General features: G+C 35.8%; 1 protein-coding gene across 5 annotated transcripts in view; it reads left to right on the top strand.

Moving 5' to 3' along the window:
- Positions 1-12346, top strand: part of LOC150104041 (ecotropic viral integration site 5 ortholog-like) — a 340587-nt gene that overhangs the window by 198297 nt on the left and 129944 nt on the right. For all 5 annotated transcript variants that reach the window (XM_090396705.1, XM_090396704.1, XM_090396706.1 and 2 more), the window contains one exon: positions 9968-10057. In XM_090396705.1, coding sequence (XP_090252831.1) covers positions 9968-10057 — 90 coding nt within the window. The remainder of the gene's footprint in view (positions 1-9967; positions 10058-12346) is intronic.

Genomic DNA, 12346 nt, shown 5'->3' with positions numbered 1-12346 from the left:
TGTCAAAACTTGTCCTGTACAAATGAAACTTAGGACAAGGAGAATTCAGCCAGTTTCCAAATCTGTCAACATTGGAAAAAATGTGAAGATGTGCTCAGCTGTTGTCAGCACTTGGAGGCTCTCCATTGTGATTTCAACCAACGATTTAAAGATATTCTTGAAATGAAAATACCCAATTGGGTTTGGACCCATTTTCAAGTACAAACACAGAAGAATTTTTAAAATTACAAGAAGAATTGATAGAAGTATCAACAGATGAGAAATTGAAATGAAAATTAAAAAACTGGTACCAACAGTTCTGATTGCAAAAGCAGATGCCCATACGTTATCCTGGATTGTGGGCTATAGTAAAAAGTTTTTAATTACATTTCCATCATCATATTTAGTGGAACATAGGTTCAGTGCAGTCACTAATCGTTTAACTAAAAAAAGAAACTGACTGCAAATAGCTGCTCATGGTGATTAAAGACTACTGACAAGTATAGAGCCAAATATCAATAAATTGGTAGTAGCACACCAGGCTCATCCTTCTCATTAGGATTGTTTTTAATATTACTGATCACTATTTACTATTTTATGTTAGATTTTTACATATGTGCAATTCGTTTGTTTTCTTAATTTTAATAGTACGCTCGGGTCTCTTTTTATGCGGATTTGAAGTTATGTCGTGCACGCTCACAGATACGAGACCTTTCGACATTTCTGCGCATGTCAACAGAAGGAGAATCCATTCCAATAATATGGTAATCCAGTATTTCCCGAACTTTTCCTACAACTGAAACACTTCACAATTCATGGAACACCTTAGTTATTTTGTAATGTATTCATTAATACTTAATTGTTAATTCAGCTGATATTTTATTATTAATTAATAATTGATCATTAATTAATAATTAATTAAATTTGGCCCAATGGAGAAAAAAAGCACCAAGGAAATTTATTTTCTTTGGAAATGAAAATTGCAATTTTAGATCTACGGAGAGGGATCTACGGTGATTGGTAAACATTTTAATTTAGGTGAATCTACTATAAGAGCAATTAAAAAGAATGAAGTCGCAATAAGAAAATCTGTCATTTCTGGTACAAAACTAAGTGCCAAATTATCATCGTACTCAAGAGATGCTTTATTAGAAAACATGGAACGAGTGCTCGGAATTTGGATTGAAGAATTAACTCAAAGAAGAATTCCTATAAGTGGTTATTTAATTAAACAAAAGACTCTTCGGTTTTTATGAACAGATGAAGCAATTAGAGCCGTTTACTTCCACTCCCCAGGCTGATAAGAATTTTGGGCTAGCAAAGGATGGTAAACCAGGTTTTTAAAAAGGAATGCACTTCATAACGTGAAGATTACAGGCAAGGTTGCAGCAGCAGATGAAGAAGCAGCCAAAAATTTTCAAGAGAAGTTAGCCAGAATTATTGAAGATAGTGGATATTGTCCTGATCAAGTGTTTAATGCTGACGAAACAGGATTGTTTTGGAAGAAAATGCCTAGTCAAACTTACATTGCGAAGTTCTGAGGAAAAAGCAAGTGGGTTTAAAGAAGCAAAGATCGAGTAAGTTGTTACTTTGTAGCAATGCATCAGGAGATCGAATGTTGAAACCCCTCCTAGTAAATAGATTTCTAAGACCACATGCTCTAAAAGGCAAAGATCTAAAACAGCTGTCGGTACATTGGATGGCTAATACAAAGGCCTGGGTAACAACTGCTGTATTTACTGAATGGTTTAATCATTGCTTTGTACCAGAAGTGGAAACATACATGAAGCAAAAAGCTCTTGATTTTAAAGTTTTATTAATTGTTGACAATGCACCAAGTCATCCGCATTTAGAACATCCAAATGTGCAGGTAGTGTTTTTTCCACCCAATACAACAAGCATTATTCAGCCATTAGATCAAGGCATAATTGCTATTTTTAAAAAATATTATGTTAAGCACACTTTTAAATTTATATTGGATAAACTAGAAAATGAATCATTAACAATAACTGAAGTTTGGAAAAAATTTTCTATTTTGGACTGCTTAAATCATGTTGCACCTGCTATTGCTAAATAAGACCACAAATTTTAAACTTGCTGGAAAGCAGCTTGGCCTGGATGTATTGCAAACAGTGCAACCATGCAAATGTCTACATTATCAGATGAAATCATTACATTGGCACGTGAAATTGGTGGAGAAGGTTTTGATACATTTAGCCAGAACGATGTAGACGAATTGCTTGTGGATAATGCCTTAAGTGACGATGATATTATTGGATATCGATTAACTTTAGATATCGTCGAAGATCCAGAAAACGATAGTGAAGTGGAAGAAAAACCTGTTCCCCTCACTGCAAATGTAATTCGAGAAGGTCTTGAACTGTGCAATAAATTGGAAAATCATTTTCTTGTTAATGACAGAAATTCTGAATGAGCCTTTAAATTCCAACGTGAGCTGAAGAACTGTATGTCTGGATATCACGAGCTGTATAACAACTTAGTGAAATCATCATTGCAAAGTTTAATCGCTGATTACATTATCAGAAGAAAAAAATCAGCACAGAATGAGGATGAAGCTAATTCTCTTTGTGAAGAACCATTGCCTTTACCATACAGATCTGATGCGCTGACTATCTCTTCTGATGATGAAAGTGATTTTGCACCAGTTCGCAAACGTTGCTGAATATTGTCTAATAGTGATGATAATTCTGATGACAAAATGTTAAAAAAAAAAAATGTTACTTTTCAATAAAATTAAATGAAAAAAGCTTTAAAACAACCTTAGGCATTGTTATTTTCCTGAATTTTCATAAACTTTTTTTATGCGATTTTAGGTTTATTTTAATTCATTGCTTCGGTTTTATGCGGTTTAGAAAATTATGGAATGTATCCTTGATTTTTCAACATAAGTTTAGGACTTTTTTGTGTGTGATTTTTTATATGCATTTTTTTGTGAACATATCTACTGCATAAAAAGAGACCCGACTGTATTATTAAATTTTCAGCTCCAGCTTGTCCTATGCGCTTACATGATTTATGTTTCTTTTGTTGATTTCAATTATAGTTTTAAAATTTCAGTTCCAAGTTGTCTTATTTCCAAACTTCAAAATCTCTACTAGATGCATAATAAAATGCAAATTTGTTTCTGTATCTATCCATTTGTTTGCTTAAAACTTGAGAACTTCTGATCCGATTTTCTTTTATCAGGTAGAGCTGGTCAGGTCTTAAGAAAGTAGTTTCCGGGGGAGATGGGTGCTGAATAAATTTTTTTTTTTGGAAAAGGGGGATGGTAAGCCAAATAACTTTGGGAACCACTGGTCTAGACAATTAAACCAGCTGGCCTTTTTTAAAAGATGTCAGAATGCTGGAATTTTACTTTTTGGGTTAAATTAAACATCAAGTTCAAATCCAAAAAAAGCCCTCCATATCTACAAGCTTGTCAGTTTTTTTCTGCTTTGTGAACAGATTGCAGTTACATGTTATCTATTAATGCATTCATCAGCTCATTGCAGTCTGAACTCTCAGTGATTCTCAGCACAGAACTCTGTACTATTCTCTTTAATATTTCAGAAGCTTCAGCTCAAAATGAATTCTTGAAAATGAAAAATAAACATATAAGTACAACAAACCTGTTCCTTAAGTGCAATCTCTTCATACTGTAGTGACACTTCATATTAAGTCTCAGCCAAAGTTTTTCCGTTGCACCTTGACAAGTACCGGCACTAAAAAAACTATTTTTTAATCATCATGAAAGTTGTTTTCTTGATCATAAATTAGTAAATAATAATATTTGGTTAACCAATCAAGTGTTGATCAATTTTATTAATTAACTTAACCAACTAGTTTCGCCACACTTTTCTGTTGGCTTCTTCAGGGCACTTACATATAGGTTTAAACACTCTCACAATTATGCGTAACTGCAAAACTGACAAGAATAAAAACTGACTAGAATAATTACAAATAAAATAGTATCGAACGTGAGTGAAACACGTATCGCATGTACAAGATCAGCTAGTTGTTGCTGAGGAACCGTCTGTAGTTTGTATTAAAGTTCATTTCTTCCGTTTTTAAGGCTCTGATTAGGGTTTTCCATATCTCAGGCAGTATTAGGCCTTGATTTCTGTTAAGGTTCACAGTAGAACGGGCGACTGTGGCTGCTTCTTTGAACATTCTTGAATGGTAATCTTCCTCTAAGTAAGGGGAACAGCTTTTGTCCCACTCGATGACATGGTTAGTTGTGGAGAAATGAGACGATAGGCCAGAAATGTCCTGTCTGTTGTTTTTGACATAGCCAATGTGCTCCTTTTGCCCGATTTCGAGGCTTCTCGAAGTCTGTCCGATGTAATTAGAGCCACATGAGCATGGAATATTATAGACTCCAGCCTATTTGTAGAAAGGATGGTTGTCTTTTGGAGATCTTAGTAGTTTACGAATAGTATCTATAGGCTGAAATGCTACTCTTATTTTGTGTTGTTTGAGGAGATTGGCGAGCTTGTTGGAGATGCCACTTACATACGGAATTGCAATCGTTTTTATATATTGAATCTCTTCTTGTTCTCTTTGTGGTGGTTCAGAGAAAAGGATTTTATTGACTAGTCTTCTTGGATAGCCGTTCTAGTACAGATTGTTGGAAATAAATTTTAACTCATCTTGAAGGGTCTTGTTGTCCGTTGAGATGCAAATAGCTCTTTTCTTTAACATGTGTATAATACTGAGTTTATGTGATATGTGGTGAGAGGAGTTAAAATGTAGGTAGCGACCTGTATTGGACGGTTTTCTGTACACCGATAGATTTAAACTGCCATCAGTTTGTTTTTTGATTAAGATGTCTAAAAACGGAAGTTGTTTTTCTCTTTCAAGTTCCAGAGTGAATTTAATAGAATGATAGAAAGCGTTGATCTTTTTGAGAAAATCATATATGTCATCTTTGTTATTGTTCCATATGATGAAGATATCGTCCACATATCTAAACCAAATTTTAGGTCTAGGAAAAATTTGTGATAGGATTTCAATCCTACAGCAATACATCCACAACTCAGAGAGTTACATCAAAAACTCTGGACATTTCGTAGAAAAGCTAAAAAACATCAAGATATCGGATAATGATCTTCTAACCAGCTTAGATGTCATCTCTCTCTCTTTACAAACGTTCCCGTAGTAGAGGTCATTGACATCTTAAGTACCTTGTTCCCACAAGATATAACCGTATTGTTTGCTCACTGCCTAAACTCCAATTATTTTTCTTGGAAAAATAAAATCTATCAACAGTTAACAGGCTTGGCAATGGGAAGCCCACTCTCACCTTCATGTGCTGACCTCTTTATGGAAGACTTAGAAAACAAAATCCTATCACAAATTTTTCCTAGACCTAAAATTTGGTTTAGATATGTGGACGATATCTTCATCATATGGAACAATAACAAAGATGACATATATGATTTTCTCAAAAAGATCAACGCTTTCCATCATTCTATTAAATTCACTCTGGAACTTGAAAGAGAAAAACAACTTCCGTTTTTAGACATCTTAATCAAAAAACAAACTGATGGCAGTTTAAATCTATCGGTGTACAGAAAACCGTCCAATACAGGTCGCTACCTACATTTTAACTCCTCTCACCACATATCACATAAACTCAGCATTATACACATGTTAAAGAAAAGAGCTATTTGCATCTCAACAGACAACAAGACCCTTCAAGATGAGTTAAAATTTATTTCCAACAATCTGTACTTGAACGGCTATCCAAGAAGACTAGTCAATAAAATCCTTTTCTCTGAACCACCACAAAGAGAACAAGAAGAGATTCAATATATAAAAACGATTGCAATTCCGTATGTAAGTGGCATCTCCAACAAACTCGTCAATCTCCTCAAACAACACAAAATAAGAGTAGCATTTCAGCCTATAGATACTGTTCGTAAACTACTAAGATCTCCAAAAGACAACCATCCTTTCTACAAATATGCTGGAGTCTATAATATTCCATGCTCATGTGGCTCTAATTACATCGGACAGACTTCGAGAAGCCTCGAAATCAGGCAAAAGGAGCACATTGGCTATGTCAAAAACAACAGACAGGACATTTCTGGCCTATCGTCTCATTTCTCCACAACTAACCATGTCATCGAGTGGGACAAAAGCTGTTCCCCTTACTTAGAGGAAGATTACCATTCAAGAATGTTCAAAGACGCAGCCACAGTCGCCCGTTCTACTGTGAACCTTAACAGAAATCAAGGCCTAATACTGCCTGAGATATGGAAAACCCTAATCAGAGCCTTAAAAACGGAAGAAATGAACTTTAATACAAACTACAGAAGGTTCCTCAGCAACAACTAGCTGATCTTGTACACGCGATACGTGTTTCACTCACGTTCGATACTATTTTATTTGTAATTATTCTAGTCAGTTTTTATTCTTGTCAGTTTTGCAGTTACGCATAATTGTGAGAGTGTTTAAACCTATATGTAAGTGCCCTGAAGAAGCCAACAGAAGAGTGTGGCGAAACTAGTTGGTTAAGTTAATTAATAAAATTGATCAACACTTGATCGGTTAACCAAATATTATTATTTACTATTAATCATTTCCTGGTGCTGTTTCATTACATTAAACTTTTATCATGATGTATGTTTTGTGTTTATCAGTGCAGATGGTGGTGATCCACCTGTCTCTCCAAAGTATGCCAACTTTCAGGAACAGTGCACTTTATAATATAACATTCACTGAGAGAGAGAGAAAAAGGAGCTCTTTAGTGGAATGAATAAGGATGGCAAGTTTTGGTTGGGCTTAAGTGTGCAGAGGTTGTATTTTTTTTTTTTATTGGTTGAGATCTGTTGAAAGAGAGGTTCCATTTGAACAAAGATCGTAGGCTGTATTAGTTAGTTTTATTGATGCCATATTTATTGAGAGGGATGGTGTTGACAGGAAAGTTTGTGAATGTATCTGCCTGTGTGAGTGGGTTTTCTGTATACAGTGAAGGAGAAGTTACCATTTGGAGGGTGTGCCAGTAAGGTATCTAGGAAGGGTAAGCTATTGTTTCCTTTTTCCATTAAACTGGATTCTTGGATGTAGACTATTAAAGTGACAGAGGAAGGAGTCTAATGCATCTTGGCCATGAGGCCATATAGAGAAAACATCTACACTATCTACCAATAATTGTCTGGACACTAGCAATTTACAATTGATACCAGCACGCAAACCCTAATATTGGGTATGTCTATCTTTGGCTCTGATAATCTCCTGCACCCTTTGAGGGAGGCTTTCCACCAATGTGTTGCAGACATCAGGTGGAATTTGTCTCCATTCCTCCATCAAAGCAGCACTAAGTTCAATGACAGATCGAGGATGTGCTACTCTGGACTTCAATTGCTGCTCCAATTCTTCCCACAGGTCTTTGATGAGGTTGAGATTAGGACTCAGGCCAGGGCAGTCATTTAACACCCATCTCTTCATACCATTCAATAATAGCTGCAGCTTTGTGGCATGGGACATTGTTGTCTTGATGGTAACACAGGTCTGTTCCATAAAAATTCCACAGTGTAGGCAGCACCTGATTATCCAGAATATTAAGATACTGAGCTGACTTCATGGAACCACAGATAACGACCAGTGGTCCCACTCCAAACCAGCTGAATGCACCCCCACACCATTACTCCTCTACCATCAGACTTTACTGTGGGTACAACACACCATGGTAGCTCACACCCTGCCATCAGACTGGAAACAGGTGAACCTTGATTCATCACTCCAGAGTACTGTTTTCCACTGGTCAATTGTCCAGTTCACATGCTCTTTGCACTAGACCAGACGAGCTGTCTTTGTTGTTGTGATGTTGTTCATCTTGTGTGCCGCTGCCCTTCATTGGAAACTAAGTAAATGGAGTTTTTTTCATACAGTTTTAGTGCTCACCATGGTGTTACTGGCGCTCTGGAACTCACCATGAATGGTTTGTGCCGATTGTAGCCAGTTTTTGTGTGCCACCCATTTTAACACCCTCTTGTCATTTTTGGTGGCTGCCCTGTGTGTTTTCCTGTTCTAGTGATGCCAGAACTTCTTCATTTGTTGATCACATCGCCAACCTTTGATTTTGGATGCTCCAATCAGCAATGGCATGTATGGACATGCCACCATTGTGACAGCCCAAGATGACACCACTCTCGAAGTTACTGAGTTCACGTTGTGTTGCTATACCATACCACCTATATTCAACTGCTACGATGAAATACTGCTTCCTACTATCTGTATACAGTTTTTATGTTATTAACAAACCTGGAATGTTCCATAACCTCAGATAACAGGGGGGTGTCTGGACAATTGGTAGATAGTGTACATATCTTAGCTTGATGTGTTCTCTATCTGAGGTGACAGATGGAGCCTAATGTGTTTGGGTCATAAGTTTTCAAATGGGTCCCTGATAAAGCAATGCAGCCTCTCTCTCTCTTTTTTTTACTGGACACTATCCCAGTTGGCATGACATATCATGTTGTATGATAATTGTTTGTGGTTTAAGCCAGTGCTACATAGTTTGATTAGCTAGTCCCAAATCGCCAGTCCATCCTCCTTCATTCAGTATTTAGGTAGATACCTAATAAGAGAATGTATCAAAGAAGGTGAGGATTAATTACACAATAGCTGATGGCCAATTCTTCACATTTCTTGCAGGCTATGTGAAGGTCTCCTTTATCTATCCTCTTTTATTTCTTTAAATTATAATTTAAAGTTTGGGTTATTTAAGTTATTCTTAATTAGAAGAATTCATAATTGAAATAAATCTAACTCGTTGTACACTGTTAGATGAATTACACAACACCAACAGTGGATGTTATAGATACTTGATTTTTCTTTTATTGAGAACCAAGGAACAGTCATTCTTCTTAGCAGTTAGCCAACTTTAGCCATCCTTTGCTTTAAAGCAGTTTATTTAGCCACTTCTTGCATCTTAGATTTCCTCTTGGGTAGCCTGCTTTCACCTGTGAGGAAGACTAACTGAACTACTGAAGAGGGGGGGAAGATCGTTAACTGTTCATGACAAAGGTTATGAAAACTGGCTACAGTAAGCCTGCTCTCGTGAAAAAAACCTTTCTCATATGGTTGTTTTTACCATAGGTTAAGTTAAAACTATGCATTCAGCATAAAAACTTCATGGCTACTTTTCCTGAACAAAGATAGACTCATCTAATAACAATCTGTTTTTTGTTTCAATTTTTTTCTTTCATTTTCCGTACACATTCATAATTGAAGCTACTCTCTTCTGTTTGAGATGGTCTACTTTTGTGTTTATCACTACAGTTACACTTTTCCTCTGTGATATAGTTGTTTTATTAGATCAGTTAAATTAAAAATAAATGTGCCTAGAATTATTTGCAAACATTTCATAAGTGGTGTATTGTGTTGCTACCTGATAGCGAGTACAGTTTTAGTGAATTTTTCACTTTTATTTGTAGCAATAGTTAATAGTCTCTGCTGTGGTATTTGTTAAGTAATTTGTAGTAGCATTTCATTGCAGCAGTTTCTATGTATAAATTAAGTGTATCAAGCTGTGTGTCACACTTGTATTAAAACTTATTCAAAATAAATCCTTCTGTGCTCAACTGTTATTTTGTAATAAAACTCCAGTTTTAATTTATGCTCATGTTCTAATTCACAGTCAGAATTAAAACATTTAATTTGTAATATGAAAAAAATAAATAAACTACACTGTTAACTGTTCATGACAGAGGTTGATTGAGAGATGTGTATGGAGCTTGATGCTCAGTGCCAATGTTAAGACACATGTTGGTTATTCTAATTCTGTGTCTTAACTGTGTTAGTTCTCACTATGCTCTGATATGATATTGAGTACCCACTTACCCATTACTCTTTGATAAGGGAAAAAAAAAATGTATTAAAAGTAGCTCAGGTATTATGGTAATATTTAAAACACACTAAATGCTAACTAAACAACCTATCTGGCAATTATGCTGATCTGGAGAATTTTTATTAAATGCAGGGTATGGAAATGATCTTTAGAATAGCTGTAGCCATTCTGCAACACTGCAGAGATGATTTGCTTCAGTTGGATATGGAAGGTATGTTAAGGGTAAGTAAGTTTCTGTTGGAAAATTGATATATCTTTCTATATCTTTACGAATATTGTGCTCATTGCAGTTATGTATTTTATTTCTTTCAGTAAAGGAAGTTGTTGTTCTGCATATTTTTTTAACAAATATATTTTAGGAAAATAACATAAGACTTCAACTTCGCAGTAGAAATTATTAAAAGAAAGAATAATAAATATTCCTTATTTATTTTGTCAAGTAAACAAAAATTTAAATTGTTAAATGCTTTAAAATTTTTCAGAAGTAGTCAAGAATATACAAAATTGTAAACCTTTGAGTTGCCTTGATATATTGCACTATTTAGAATAGACATGAAAGCTACTCATAAATTTCTCTTTTGTTATTACTTTTAATGGTTTTGCTGGCCCCTCAGCTGCTTTGAATTGTTTCTGTTCTAGTCATAAACAGTGGCGTAGCTAGAGCTGTTGCTGCCCGGGCAGTCCCTTAGTTTGCCGCCCCTCTCAATACACACCAAAAATATTACAAAAAATCAAAATGACATATAGGGAAATAAATTAAAACACTATGTTTATTTTTGAAGTAAAACTTTAATTTCAACATTCTAAAATGTTATTTTTCTTGCTTTTCTGTTAGCAAAATTGTCGATGAAATTGGCGAAGTCTATTTCATAGTAATGTAGGTAATTCTTTAATCAAATTTTATTTAGAAAAACTCCTCTCACAACTAGCAACACTTACAGCAATTGTGAGGAAAATTCGCAGTAGTATTGCAATATTTGGAACTGAGTTCTCGAGACTGTATTTTAGAATTAACTGCAAAAGTTCAAAAAGGTTCAAAGTGCTGTCCGGGGTGGACCCCCCCCCCCAGCTACACCATTGATCATAAACACACAATTTTCACATTCTTTTGCTTCACTTTTTATTATAGATGGATACTATAAGAGCTCTATTTCAGTTATTTGGGAGTTGACCTTCTGACCATACCTTCTGAATTATGCAGTGTAGTGTAGTAAGAATGTAAAAGCTCAATATCAGAATGATACCAGTGTTCTGGAGGTTATTAAAAACACTTGGAAATAGAGGAAAGGGTACTGTAAATGAAATCAGAGTTAATGATATTCTGAAACCCTGTAGTAATTATTTTTGACTGTTTGTGAAATGACACAAGTAATGACAGAACAGTGGTATAAATTATTCAGGAGTATGTAGCAGTACTTTAGTTAGGTTAAAAACTCATCAGAAACTGGATAGACAGCTGAAGTAGCAATATTTGATCAGAAATGTGGAAGTATAAAACTTTAGACACCAAACTTCAGACTTCAGCTATTGCCAGTGTGCAACATATAGACTCTCTCTGTCAAGTCAACCCTACCTTCCTGTGGTGTAGCCTTTCCACAAAAAGGACTTGCAAAACCAACAAGTATTCCTGCTATAAAGGAATACCTTCCTAGTTGGAGAAAATGCCAACTGGACCACTAGATGGTAGATGACCTTTATTGCTCAGTGAGATACTATATCCTACTTATTGGAGGCCTGAAGTGTCATATGCCATTATTGGTCTCCAGAGAAGGGATTCTGGTTTGTATCCCCCCCACCTTCTTCATGCAATGAGAGGGATGCTCTTCAAGGCTATGTCATACATACCCATAACCTCCTCCATTTCAAGGGTATATCAGTTAAAACAGTGGTTCTGCAGGCTGGCTGCTAGTGCATGGGCCTGAATCTGTCAGTAATGAGTCAGAGGCTTCCCAATCGTTTGTTGCATGATCCTGTTGCCACATACTCTACCAGGTTGTCCTAGAGAGTGAGTCTGAGTAGTAGTATGTAGGAGGCACTGTCACATTACGGCAAGAAGGCTGGTCACTCTGTACTAAGAAAATAATGGGAAATTCAAATGCAACAACCGGTTATAATTGTTTGCTTAACAATGGTTATCTTTTAGGCAAGTGCGTGGTACTACCAGGTTAAAAGTAGAACACTTCTAGGAAGTAGAAAATTGAAAACATTTAAAGGTTGGGGGGGGGGGGTGTTCTCTGCAGTTAAAAATTATATGAGTTCCTGCACTCCTCCACTCTATCCTTCCATCTAATGGTGATGGTAAATCTTACAAACAGTGACAGTACAACAGAAAGGAATCTTCTTAAACTAATTCCAGTTAAAATTACATAATGAAAACAATCACTACATACGAGTCAGTTTGACCAGACCTTTTAACTCTTGATAGAAACCCAAATATCATCTGCATCCACTACTGTTCACCTACAGTGTTCAAATTCCTTTTGTCAGAAGGATGGCACCTGTGCCTTTGTG

This window comes from Typopeltis vanoorti, chromosome 8 (genome assembly GCF_054136105.1).
Source record: "Typopeltis vanoorti isolate ZY-2024b chromosome 8, IOZ_Tvanoo_1.0, whole genome shotgun sequence".
Classification (NCBI taxonomy): domain Eukaryota; kingdom Metazoa; phylum Arthropoda; class Arachnida; order Uropygi; family Thelyphonidae; genus Typopeltis; species Typopeltis vanoorti.
This window is presented reverse-complemented; position numbering and strand designations above follow the sequence as displayed.